At 44.4% G+C, this 14,261-nt stretch overlaps 1 protein-coding gene across 12 annotated transcripts in view; it reads left to right on the top strand.

Annotated features, from left to right (window-relative positions):
• Positions 1–13,191, top strand: part of pard3ab (par-3 family cell polarity regulator alpha, b) — a 235,423-nt gene extending 222,232 nt beyond the window's left edge. For all 12 annotated transcript variants that reach the window (XM_037082787.1, XM_037082788.1, XM_037082785.1 and 9 more), the window contains 2 exons: positions 4,827–4,969; positions 9,110–13,191. In XM_037082787.1, the coding sequence (XP_036938682.1) occupies positions 4,827–4,969; positions 9,110–9,500 (534 nt within the window). In that variant the 3' untranslated portion in view covers positions 9,501–13,191. The remainder of the gene's footprint in view (positions 1–4,826; positions 4,970–9,109) is intronic.
• The last annotated feature ends 1,070 nt before the right edge of the window (positions 13,192–14,261 follow it).

The following is a 14,261-nucleotide window of genomic DNA, read 5'->3' as shown; positions in this document are numbered from 1 at the left end:
TGTTATTAGACTCATGCCCCGGCCATACTGGCAGGCCATATGGAAAACGGGACAATGTGTCTTTGAAATTCAATTACCTCCCCCATGCATATATTACATTCTGTTGCTTCATCTGAGTGATGTGCTGCGAAGCTCAAGGAGCCAGTGTCCTTTTTCCTAATTCACCTGCAGCTGCCCCACTTACAGTCTCCGCCAGGACAGAACCGCCACTGAGACGGCGCTCGCATTAACTGGCTGCTTTTTACGTGGCAGAGAAACGGTTGTACGATACAAACAAATGTCAAATAGATCAAATAATCTGTTACGACTGATCCACTGGACCCAGTGGGAAGTCAACATCAAAACCTGTCTTGTCATTATCGTCTATTTTTTCAGGCACAATGTGAAGATTTGATGCTTTTTTTGTTTGATATTATTTATTAATTATTGTATTACCAGTGGCAGTGCAGCAGCTGCTCTCCCTGGTCCATGATGACAAAAAAATAATGTATGCTTTCACATACATAAATACAGTTGCATCACTTACTCCCACCGCCACCCCTAATTAAAACATTATAGACGTTACAAAACCAGCTACAACTTCAACATTAAAAGACTAAATACATTTAAAAATACAGTTTATATCATCATATTTTTCCTTATTTGTCCAAAAAACTGTCCAAAACCCAACGTGAAGACACTTCACAGTCCTGCTATACCAATTAGACATGTATCACTGAAAAGCCGTATGGTGGCACCATGGCATCCAGGTTTGGACCCTCAACCTCAGCTCACCTCTTCACATCACACCTCCAATTAAATATCTGTCAAATCCATCCTACAGTTTTCACCCTCCGTCCCTGATTGGCCCAATTATCCACCTCTAACTCCGTTGAACCATTTAGCCACATGACTTTCGTCAATATTTATCTCTTGTCTGAGATGGGAGCACTCTTCCTCACTCCACCATAGTTGGGGGAGCAGGGGAGGATTGTGGGTAACACGGTCTAATTCCATCAGGATGACTGATGCCCGCTCTCCCGGCAGCACCGCACCAGCTTTATTGCACTCATTTATACCACTATGGGAAAAGAGGAGTTCATTGACTTGATGGTGGGGGTTTAGAAAGGGGCATAATATTGCCTCTTGTATTTTACTGTAACATTTTAATGCTGCCATTATCTGGATTCCTTTCGGGGTATTTTCCTCCCACCGTTCCAGCACACGAGCCAACATTCCTGCTGTAGGAATATTCGACACTCCTAAACCGCTGAGGGGATTTTTTTTTTTTTTTTTCTTTTTCCATCATGTGAAAAATATTGGGACTGTAATTTACGCGCGGGTAATTTTCAGCTCGGCTGTGGAGTACGAGTCGTGTCGGTGCTCGTCCCTCCCGCTCAGTCATCTTCCAGCACGTCTCCCGCTGTCGGCCGAGCAGCCGGGCAGTGCCAATCAAGTCCAGAGATGATTGTCGCGGCTTCGTTTGGTTTAACGGGGGAGCGTCTCTTTAGCACTCTTAATCGTTTTATGGCCTTCCCACTGACTGATTTCCACAGAGCTCCTTCCAGGCTTTCAATACGTCGCACCGTCATAAAAGTAATTAGATCGGCTTTCTGTTACGACTGATCCACACACAATTATTGAACCCACACCGCTAATGAACATTGGATGAGCGGAGGGAGTTGTGGTACAAGTGTGGGCCGGACCTCGAGGTGGTGTGTGTATATTCTTGTCGATCTTTCACTATGAAGACCAATTTTAATGTTGTCCTCACTTGTGGTTAGCTTTAAGTGAAGGTTCTGGTTACATTGTAATGGTTTAGGGGTGAATAATCTTCAATCTAAGTCCTATTTAGATTGTCAAACAGCATCAAAAAGACTTTTCTGACTTCTGATTTGGGGCAATTTGGAGCATTTGGACTTCTGAAACTGGCAACCGGTCAGTCACTCCACTTTACCCAGCAGGTAGAAAAGCAGGCAGGATCCAGGCCACACTTGTACTGCGACTTCTCCTCCAGTCTCAAAACTACTACAGTAAAAACCAAGTGCAACATCAATAGTGCATCATGAAAGGCTTTAAAAGTGGGTTTTTACCTCCTTTTTTTTTAAATGTGGGTCATTCTCAACCACCTCACCCAGTTCAGGTTCATGTCATGGTTTTTCTAAAAAATTTAAATCTGCGGTTAAATTCATGGGACGTTGCAAAACCCTTTAAAAGCTGCACTCCAAAAACTTTTATTAGTTGTGAATTTTGCTTGACGAATTTTGCTTGGCATTTTTCACCATGACATGAACTGGAAGCTGATATGGAATAATAACTTTATTTAAAAAGAACCTTTAAACAACAACATGAAAAACATACAACAAAGGTGAATAATAATAAGAATCCAGAACTTAAACTGACAAAACAGGGTTTTTTTTGCTGTATCATATCATAATGAAGGAAATACTGATTGTGTACTCTAAAGGCTGTAGAACAATGATGCCATTGGTTCCTTAAACCTCGCTATCACTACGCAACGGAGTCTCCTGATAGAGATGTAGGCAGGATGTATGAATAAACTGGGGTTGTTATCGTGCGGTGTTGGACGCTGCTTCTCCTGAGGAAAGTGGAAACGATCCAGTTGTGGCGCCAACAGCAACGCCGCTTGGAAATGCTAGACGGGAGAAGTTGTCTGATTCCACTTTAGGAAATAAACAAGGTAAAATGAATAATACATATAGATAATATAAGTGACCTAGAACATAATAGAGTTCAGGTCAGATTTTGTGAACAAGTATTAATACCCTTGCTGAGTGTGTATGCAGATTTATAGATACTTTATAGTGATAATTATAATAAAATGCTTTGCCGCCATGAAGTCATTACAAGCTGCCAGTCACAGATGTTCATATCACTCATCATTACTGTGCCTGTATGACATGTCCACGTACCTGCTGCGCCTGATGAGCAGCACAGGAGGTGTTTATCTGTGGCTGTTTGGGTGGAGGGGGGGTAACTGTCACAATGTCAACAGGTCGAGCGTCGTCTCCTTCATTAACACCCACTAACATCCATCTCATCTCATCACTGCACCCCCCGTTGTGAGACTCCAGCATGGCCCCTCCCTCCCTCCCTCACTCCCTCACTCCCCCCTTCCTCCTCCTCCTCCTCCTTCTGTCTGTCTGTGTCTCACCTTCATTTTGACCTGAGAGGAGACGAGCTCGGGGTGTGTCCGCCCCACTAACGGCTGGTAAGTGTCTGTCTGTGGTTTTGGACCTCTGGGGGGGGGTGGAGGGTGGAGGGTGGAGGCGGTTAGTGGGAGATTCTTTACGAGGTATCCTGTGTCGGCGTCTGCTGCTAGTTTTATTAGCTACTGTTTGGAAACCCTGATTGCAGTTGTGGTGATTTGTACGCTTTGAATTTGAACTGAGGGATCATGTGTTCCTTGTTTCTAAGATCATTTCTTTGCCATTTTTAGCCACTACTTGGGTAAAATTACACCCCGTTTTTGTTGTTGACACATTTCCTAAAATCTGTGGTACAAGATTCTTATAGATGTTTTATTCATACAGGACATGATTTCCTGGTTTTGATGAATGAATTCCTCTTGGTTATAATACCTGAGCCTGTCACAAGAGAAACATCTGAATGTGTCATTGCTTTTTGGCCAAGATATTGTACTTGTAGACATCAGTTTCCCCCCCAGACAATTGACCAATGTGAAGTATGTGTAAATATTTAAATCCACAGATGCCCAGAAGATTAAATTCAAGCAAAAAATACAAGATAAAAATCACCATGGCTGGAGTCGATTAGAGAAAAGTGGTATAAATGAGAAAATAGTTGTATTTATCACTTAAACACTTGTTCAGTGTTTGATGTAATGTGGCTCTTGGTTGTAAATACAGATTATTAACATCATCGTGAAGTGCAGCGGATGGTATATGATGAATGTTTATACAGGCTGATTACATGAAATAGACTGATCTGCTTAATCCACACAAAACCACTGATTTGAAGTTGAAGCGTTGGCGCCTCCAGCATTTTTTCCATTCATACATCAATCTTACATTAGCACCGCAGGCAGTTCAACATCATGAATGTTTAACTGAACACAGAAAAGTCATCAGTGTTAATTTCTCTCTGGGAGTGTAAAACTTCTACGAGCTCTGCGAGGGAACACGCAGCTCTCTGATCGGAAAATAACCGTCACAACTTAACGCTGGACGATCAGTTGTGTCTCCGCAACATGTCCCGCATCGTAGCTTCAGACCGATTTGTTCCTCTCAGAGCTGAGACGAGGCTTTAAATGTCTGTCTCAATCCCAATAAATAGAAGTAGACTTTGGTTAGTGGTGCTCCTGGCTTTGGATGAAGTCCAGTCCAGTTAAAACCAGATGATCCAGATCAGTGGGAAAATTCACCTTATGTTCTCTGATCCACTCAGAGCTGCAACAAACGGTCAATGAATTGATCTGTCCATCAAAAAGAGAATCATTGGCCAGCTATTCTGATAATCGACAAATCATTTCAGTCGTATTCTCAGCATTACTGTTTGGTTTTTGCTCTCTAAATGTAGAGATCGGCTACTTTTCTGTCAGGAAACGAGGACGTCTCTGTGGGAAATGTAAGATAACGAGACATCATCTCATTACTCCATCAAACGATTGTCCTGCGCTGATGATTAAAATAATATTGAGTCCTCTACATAATATTTGTCCACCAGTTGAACATTCCCACTGATTTTATTGGACATCATTTCAATCAAGTGGTGATTATCGTTAAATAACAACAGAGAGTTTGACTGGCGATGATCACGACAGAGGACGTCAGAGTTAACCGAGCTGCCGTCTTTGCTGTTTTCAGTCAAACACCAGCAGCAACGGTCCGGGCGGGTACAGCCAGCCGGGTCGCCACTCGGTGTCGGTGGAGGTTCAGATGCAAAGGCAGAGACAGGAGGAGAGGGACTCGTTCGCCCAGGCACAGCGACAGTACAGCTCCCTGCCGCGGTAAGACTGAAGTATCTGATGTTTATTTCTGTCTGTCTAACAATCAATATGTGCTGAGACGTGACGTGTGTGTGTGTGTGTGTGTGTGTGTGTGTGTGTGTGTGTGTGTGTGTGTGTGTGTGTGTGTGTGTGTGTGTGTGTGTGTGTGGTACATATTGAATCTTCTCATGTTCTCTGCCGTCCAGGAGGCTGCGACTGTGTTTGTGTCTGTTTTAGATCTGTAATTTAATGTAACGTTGCCCTGATGTGTCTCGAGAAGTGATGTGTGTGTGTGTGTGTGTGTGTGTGTTTGTGTGTGTTCTGCGTACATGTGTGTGAGTTCAGAGTGTGCGTGAGTTTGCGCACGTCTGTCTGATTATGTCAGATTCATTGTGAGAGCCTTGTGACAGTAATGATTGCAGATTATATATATGTAACATCAGCGTAAGGAAAGGGTCAGTTTGAGACCACAAGCTATATGTATACACACGCAGACACACACACACACACACACACACACACACAGCCTCAGAATGGATGGATCATGTTACGCTCTCACACAGATCTGACATGATTGCTTTCCTCTCCCTTAATGTAATTCCCTTTGATCTGCATGATATGACCGCCTGTTGTTCCAGGAAGTGATAGAAGTGTGTGTGTGTGTGTGTGTGTGTGTGTGTGTGTGTGTGTGTGTGTGTGTGTGTGTGTGTGTGTGTGTGTGTGTGTGTTTAGGGGTATAGCATGTACAGAAAGTGACTTATTGGGGACATTTTTCTGAATTTGCGAAGTCAATATTTGTCATTTACAGTAAAGATGAGTTGGTAAAAGCTGAAGTTTCACGTTGAGAATAAACATTTCATCTATAATGGTTGGATTCAAGTCAACAGATGCACAGAACTGCCCTTTATTGAACCATTTAATGTTCATAAAATAAAAAGAAATTCGACAATTCGACCAGAATTCCTGTATTTCAATCAAAATCTGATTACTTTATTAAGTTAGCATAAAATCAAATCCCAGAAAACAAAGTCTTCTGTGTGAGCTTTCAAAAGACGCCTGTCTTCTACATTTTTATCTGATTTAGGGGCCGAGATTCTCTCAAAAATACCATTTTGTTGTGATCTGCAAAACAAGATAAATCACCAATTACATTGACAGGAAGAGTCACTGTGACCGCTCGCTGTGTCTGTTGGTGTCATCAAACATGGCTGCCATTCACAACAACACTCGTCTGGAATGCAGCAGCGATGCGACCCTGGACATGTCTTATAGGAGGGACCATTGTTAGACGCTCAAAAGCAGCTGTCCTGACATGAATTTTTGAATTTACTATAAATAAATAACAGCTAATGGTAAATACAAGATGGAAGCATATGATGCATACTGTACTACTCACTGGTGGCGTCACTGTGCTGAAGCTGCAGGAGGAATAATGTCAGATCAGGTGTTTTACTTCCACCTCAAAATCATTTTCCTTAAAGGGCTCTGTAGTCTGCACATCAAAACATATTCAGTATTTGTTGGCCTTTAAGTTTCAGAATGTCATGATTGTGCATCCAGAACAAACCACAAGCGTTGGGAGCATTTTTAAATAAAAAATAAATAAAATAGAGGCGCGCTGGACTTCCACGGGCTCAGACGGAGACTCAGTGTGCCGTCAATATGTATTTACCTTCCGGCCACGCTGCTGTAGGCGTCCATTGTTTCCATTAATTTCCATATTATCTGAGAATGTCTTTGCAGACATTTGAGAGTTAATTGGATTCCATCACAGCGAACATCAGGTTCACCGTGATAATTGGCATTTACATTATAACAAGGTTTAAATCGGTCTGCATTAAACTTTACTGTCATGAAGCAAAAGAATTACCATGAAAGACAGTAATCATATTCCACTCTAATATTTATATGTAAAACTGTAATGCCTGCATTCAGAATTGTCAGATGTAAAGTATACTTGTGTTAAGACTGTAATTCTTCAGACGGTCCAGGAGGGAATGTTTTCAGTGTTAAGATCATGTTTCTCTAAGCAGTCTGTAATTACTCCCCGAATCTCTCAAAACATCCTGCGAGGTCAAACTGAAGCAAACTCGTCCTGGTGCACATCATCAGCCTGCACTTACCATACATATACAACATTAAATACATTATCTTCTATTACTTCACCATCGCCCCCCCTAATCCACTGTTATCGACATAAATCCCTTCCTTGATAAATATTGCAGGCAGCTTTGTTGAAAGATTAATGAACTAGCGTCTCGCTCCGGCGGTCAGATGCAACATCCTGTGGCCACGTCGCTGCACTTTTTCCACTAATTCCATTAGGAAGCTGTTCTGTTTGGATAAGCCCTGCTGTCGTGTCTTGAGAACACTAACTATTGTTTGACTAAGAGCATACCATCGTGTGAAGTCAGAGGCTGAGACGGGAGTAAATTTGGCGTTTTAGGAGATCACGGCCTTGATGGGATTCATATGGGCCCGTGTTTGTTTATGGCGGGCAGGATTCTTCATGAGAGCATGACCGGATTGAGAATTGGAGACGTGATTAATGGCAGTAGCATTCCTTTAAAAACCAGCTTTCATTTCAGATAAAGGTCAGTTCCCTTCTGGGCGAGACCCTTTCCTCAACAAGGAGCTGTGAGTGAAAATAAACCGCTGCCATTTGAAACGGTGACGGTTGATGAAGGGCCCTCATATTCGTCACCAGCGAGCGCCATTGATCTCGGAGCCAAAGTAATGCCATTGTGGGGAGTCCAGAGGCCGGCGACGACAGCTGCAGCAGGCGTTCGGTCTCACAAGAGTGTGTCACGGCCACATGCCTAAATGCTCTGCAGCACATCACATCACATGGTCCCCCCCCCTTTTTCCTCTCAATCACACTCCGTCACCTTTTCCCCCCTTTCTTTTTTTTTTTTTATCATCTGTCATGCTTCACTGTGTGCCTGCACAGAATACAGATGAGTGTACATCTTTCTGTATTTACCACACATGTACATGCTCCCTCTTGGCAGGGCATCAGACAGTGCGAGCGATCTGGTTTGCATTTCTCAGCGGGGAGGCAGGACCGGCTTTGGCCTCTTTGTCAACATACGAAATGAAATCAGATGCCTGGGACGCCTGTCTCTGAAAATTGGAATCACTCAACCGTGTGCGAGAATAAACCTGGGCTATATTCCCCCCTATCTCACCGATCGAGGAGCGTATCCATTCCCAATTGCATTCAATCTCTCTTGAATAAAAACAAAGGTCTTTTCTCTTCTCATTAAGGATTTTTTTTCTTCTCCCCTTCCTGCTCAAATCCAAACACAGGAATAATACGATTTCTTCACAGCTGGCTGATAAACCTGCTAATTATGCATGGCTCCAAGTCAAAAGCCCATTGATGTATTTGTGTGTCTTCCTCTTCCTCTTCTTCTTCTCTCCCTGCTCTGGTTTTGCCTTGCCCTCGAGATAAACGGGTGGAGCTGTAGGGCTTGGGACATTCATGCATATCGTATGGGCTCACACACACACAAAGGGAAGAGCTGCCACAAAGAGGCTAGCCAAGCAGAAATGAGAGCTGATGTCACACATCTGGATTGAGGCGACGCAACATCCCCAGAAGCACGACGCCGTGCCTTTAAGACACTTGTGTCAGGTGTCAGATATCAGCCTGGGCAAATCCATTGTGGACAAGATGGTCGCCTCATTGTGTTACCGTCTGTCAGATCCAATGGTTGTTTCTGTCCGTCTCAAAACAGGCCTAATGGGCTGGAAGAGGGTTTTGACATGGTTAGGTATCCCTGTATGTTGTTATGGTGGGCTGCTACTTGCCCGGAGGCCGTATCTGAGGCTGTAATGGAGTCTCATTTTCATTGAATGTGAAGCCTTGGCTACCACCAAGCTGACAATATAATATTTCTACAGCCAGCGTCCAAACACTTGCCAGGGGTTGCTGCTGATATATTTCCCAGCAGACCAGGCGACCGTGTGTGGCTTAGAGACACACCGAGCCAACCTCAGAGAACCAGCTGGAAACAAGTAAAGCCGTCACTTTAACATACAGCGTATATATAGATGTATAGAATATATATACCTCTGTTGGGGTTAGGGTTAAAACTCATGGATGTGTCAGAAGTCTAAACTCACATTTTGCTCTCCTGTCTCTTCTCTCCACACCAGGCAACCCAGGAAGAACCCCAGCTCCATCTCCCAGGACTCGTGGGACAAGGCGTACCCACCTGGCGAGGGCTTCCAGACGGCGAAGGACAACCCCAGGTACTCCAGCTACCAGGGCTCCAGGAATGGTTACCCAGGCGGTGGCGGGGTCAACGCTAGAGTCCTCCTGGAGGCCCAGGAGCTCCTGAGGCAGGAGCAGAGGCGCCGAGAGCAGGAAGCCAAAGGGAAGTTGATGCAGGAGAGCACCAGCAGCTACGAGGGGTACTCCACAGCGCACCTGAAGGACCCAGCATCCCCCAAGGGTCCGTACCGCCACGATGTGCCACCTTCGCCTTCGCAGTTAGCGAGGCTCAATAGATTGGGGTCAGAGAAAGGAAGACTTTTTTATTCTTGAGGAGTATCGTTGGACTGATTGATGAAGAACTGAACAGAGAACTTGCGGATCAGGAGCTAAAGGGGATTACCTTCGAGAAACGGCAAAAGTGGACGATGCAAATCACGACAAAGGGACAACCTAGAGGTCTTATAGCTTAGCGATGATCTTAGAGGTGAACAGTTGTGAAGTATACTCGGTATGTGGGTGTTTGTGTTCAATCCCTCGCTGTGCTGATGACCTATACCAGTAGTCAGTCCCTCCTACAGACATGTGACGCTCAGTGCCTTCTCCGCATTCACAAACACGATGCTTGTTCACAGGCGTCCAGGACTCTGATTCATCGCGATCTGGCACCGTCACGTACTGACAATCAAATGGGCAGACAGGCGAGTGAGTGGGCGTTCTTATGAGCCCATGGGGAGGCGTAAGATTCTGTGTGGGTTTTCTGCGTGTGGGCATGTGACGAGGTACACGTTTCACGACCGCGTTTGTCCGTCTTGGCTTTTTACAAAGTGTCCCAGGGACGACTCTTGTCACAGGTCACACGCCATTCTCCCTTCACGCCAGTAACATCCGACCCCTGCCGATGCTGCCGGCGTTCTGTTTTCTCTACTTCAAGTGTTTTCTCTCACCGATCGAGCTCTCTCACTTGAGCACTCCCCGGGGAGCAGAGAAAACAAGGCAAAGTGTATGAAAGAAGCAGGGCACAGTGTGTGTGTTATTAATAAAAAAACAAAAAAAAGCCCCCTTCATAAATGATTCATATCGTGTGTTATCTCCATGGAGGAGACCCAGGCAGAGAGGGTAGACAGCTCTGATCCTCTGCCTGGCCCCCCTACACCGCTCTGGGCTTGTTTCCCTGGCCCGCCTGCCTGTCTGTCTGGAGCTCTGGCTTCCATCCTCCTCTCGCTCTCGTCGTCTCTCTGTTCATTACTTTCCTTTCTTCTACCTCAACACCCCCACCTTTACGCTCCTCTACACTCTGCTCATCTCCCACCTTCCTCTCATCTCACCCCTCCCCTTCCCCCCTCTTACTCTTCCTCCTGCTACCCACTACCACCCTCCTCCTCCTCCTCCTCCTCCTCCTCATCGTCTCCCGAGTCAGGCGCTGCACTGAATTTTTCATCACAAGCCACCTGCTGCCTGCCAGAGCCAAAGAACGCTGCCACCAGAGGCACCGACAGAGGGCCCGGCTTCTGACATAAAAGGAGGAATAAAAGCAAATAAAAGAGCCAGAATAAAGATGGGTAGAGAGACAATAAGCCTCCCAGTGTGAGATTAACCGGAGCTTTTCTCCCATTTCTTTTTTAACAAAAAGCGAAATTGTCCTCAAGAGGTAATTGCTTTCAATGGGCTGTAATTGCTTTCTGTATTTTTTTACCTTTTTAAGCTGTCACTCCTCTCCAGGATTTTCTTAGAACTGCTTTCTTCCAAAGAAATGGTTTATATAAAAATATGACCAGTAAAGGCCCGGTCACACTTGGAAGTGGTGCATTGATAAAATTGAGGATTCACTCTCACACAGCCAGCCACAACAATGCTGGTGCTGGCCTGCAGTCAGTTAGCAAACATGTTCTTTTGGTTGCTTACAGGTCAACAACTCTGCAAGGTTTAGCCAGATTGCTTTTGGTCAACAGCAAAAGTTCCTAAAGACGAGTTTGATTGTTCTTTTTAAATATCTATGTGACTTGTCCTTGGAAACATTTGTTCCTGATGAGGCTTCTATTAAATCTACTTATCACTGCCGTGAAGGACCTCCGTTGTATTGGAATGGAGACAAATCTTGACAAATAAACACAAAAACTAGCTGCATAACTCATTCACAGAATCAGAATCAATTTTGGAAATGCGTGTTTCTGCAAACTACAGATACGCTGAACTTTAACTTTTCCTTGTGCTGCAACTAACTGTTCACTTTTCAGTTTGGTTTTGTGACGCTGCTGTGCTCGAGGTCTGATTAGCACAAAAACAATTAAGTCAGGTTTGGGGAAAAGATCCCATTCAGGCTCAAAATACCTGGTTTTGTTGCCACAAACAAGTCTGGAAATTGTCGAGCGGTGTCGCACTTACAAATGTTGAGACGCTTTTAAAATATGAAACATATTACAGAAATGTGGATATGATTTGTATGACACAGACAAACGTGAATGTATTCGTGGTTTGCAGAAACTTTAGTTACCAACATGTTATTCAGGCGACACCACTGGAGGTGAAAACACTTTTTTTTTTTTTTGTCATTTTGATGAACTGGCCCTTTAAGCAGGTGACGTTCTGATTGTAACTCGCAGCACCAGTGGCTTGTTCCATCATGACTCGAGAGTATCTCCATCCCAATCAAACTCTACAGCTGCTGATTAGCACATTTCTTTCACCCGCAGAGGTGGAAGTAATCAGTGAAACCAGCTGCTGGAGTTGTAGGTCTGAGTGAAGACCTTGGGCGTTGATGACACGCGCTTAAATCACCGCCGCGGCCCACCAGCCCACGACTGTAATTACTGCAGTAGGTGGCAACCGATCCTCTTAGTCTGCACCCACCCTTCTTTGACATCACTAATGTTTGTGACATGATTGTTTCTGCCTGCAAACGAACAAATGAGATCGAGCCGAGGTCGAATTTTTTTAAACAGAAAGGGAAAATAACAGAATAAAAAATGAAAATAAAAAGTAGCCGTCATCATCATCACGCTGTGGGAAACCAGCAGCCGGTACGTAATTGCCCTTCACTCCTACACATTCTCCATATGCAGAGAGAAGCTGCATGACATACATTATCTCCTGCTGGTTAATGAAGACCCTCGCTGGGAGAGACGCAGGCTTTAGGTGAGGGTAATAAATGATCAACGGAAGAGGAAGAATATGAAGGAGAAAAAGAAAAAGGACTCTGCAGTGGCATTATTCCAGAGTGTAAACCTGAGGAAAGTTCACAATCCTGCTCCTGTTGTTAAGCTAAACTGAAATGTTCTGCATAATGTATGTACCTGTGTGTAACAACACAAACACACTGTGGTCTCCTGCAGGTGTGTTGTGAAATCCACTCTACAGTGGGAAGGATGAAAACTGTTACCAAAAATAAAGATAGACGCTCTCCACTCTGAATGGTTTTTAGTACAAAAAGGTGTTTGGTTGTAGCGGCCAGCGCTTCCTGCTGTGAACACGAGTGCGGCTAGCACATTTCAGAAGGATGTAAATAACCTGAGCTCTGCACGTCATGGACTAGTTAACGGGGTCTGAGATCAATAAGTGCCTGAGATAATATCCCCCATATTTTACACAGAGAGGGACACGATGTGATTTGTTTGTCGGTGACACTACAGCACACACGAGGACTGCAGTGTGTTTTTAAACGGTTTTAATATCATCGTATTAAAATGTGTCATCTTTGGGGTACTCCTTCCTGAAACATTTAGGTTTTTTTTGTTTGTTTGTTTTTTTTTTAATTTACGAGAGCCAACACTTAACAAGCGGTTATCAGTGTATTCGTATCCCGTTTGACATTGCCTTCAGCCACGCTGTACCATGATGTGTTTTTAAAGTATCGAAAAGAAAAATGGAAGCTGATGGAGGATGATGTGCAATTGTTTTTGTTGTTTTGTTTTGTTTTTTTTCCAGAAAACTTTTACATGATATATTAAGAAATGTATGCAGCCACTTTTCCTGTACATATCAAATTTAGAATAAAACGGACGGCTGTTCCATCCTGTTTACAACCTCGCCTGCCTCTCCTACCTTTCTCTTCCCTCAGCTTCCCCCCTCGGCGTTGAACCGGGAGTCTTCAATTAAGCAGGAGGGACTCATTCTGCTGTCAGATGTCAGATCTGTCAGGTCCGATTGTTGATGTCTTCCTCTGAGCCTGACGGAGACGTTGACGTATACAAAAGAGATAACATACATCATTAATTCCTCTGGGGAGACGGTGCAGCAGCTGACGTACAAACATAACTAAAACCAACATTTGGCTTCTCTGCAACAACTGTTTCTCCCCGTGTAACCGATCTGTTGAACACACTGAGGTAATCTCCCTCAACGCTTCTGTGTTTCCTGTTATTAAGTCCAACCTCGTTCCCATTGTCCCTCACGGGGGACCTGTTGAGCAGCTCCCTGCTACTGTTTTTGTTCTGAAGGTCAAAGGTGACGTCCTAAAAATAAAAAAATAAAAAAAATACAACTAATGCTACTTAAGCCGACCGGCCGCATGTGTCAGGAGGAGCAGAGACATGACAACAGAGGAAGACGAGGGTGGAAGCCGAGAAATCCAATCGCCTCATCCTGTGCTTTTATCCTTCACGGCAGTCTGTTCTTAATATTGACTCCTGTGTGTGTGTGTGTGTGTGTGTGTGTGTGTGTGTGTGTGTGTGTGTGTGTGTGTGTGGATGAGATTCAGTTGTGCATGCAGAAAAAAATTCTGTCACTGTGGTCAGATTTTTGAATGATAGACGGTCAATAACCTTCAGAGCATTTCCTTTAAGGTGCTCTGAGGAAATCCACATTGACTCACACACACACACACACCACAGGCGTTTGCATTAGCAAGGACATTTGGCACTCACAAGCGAGGATTTACAGGAACACAGGATGCCGCCTCAGCTGTCTCGGTCGTCTCCACGCTGGCGTTCATATGCAGCTGAAATATGGAACGTCCACAGCGCTTATCGGGTTTACTGCAGTTCAGGTGAGGCCCGTCAAAAATATGCGAACGCGTGGAACGAACGGCTGCATTGAGCCCCAACAGAATGTAGCGAGTGTATTCAAACAACACCGAGGATATCACTGTTCACAAAA

This window comes from Acanthopagrus latus, chromosome 21, assembly GCF_904848185.1.
Source record: "Acanthopagrus latus isolate v.2019 chromosome 21, fAcaLat1.1, whole genome shotgun sequence".
Lineage (NCBI taxonomy): Eukaryota > Metazoa > Chordata > Actinopteri > Spariformes > Sparidae > Acanthopagrus > Acanthopagrus latus.
Note: the sequence above shows the minus strand (reverse complement) of the source record. Positions and strands in the feature narration are given on the sequence as shown.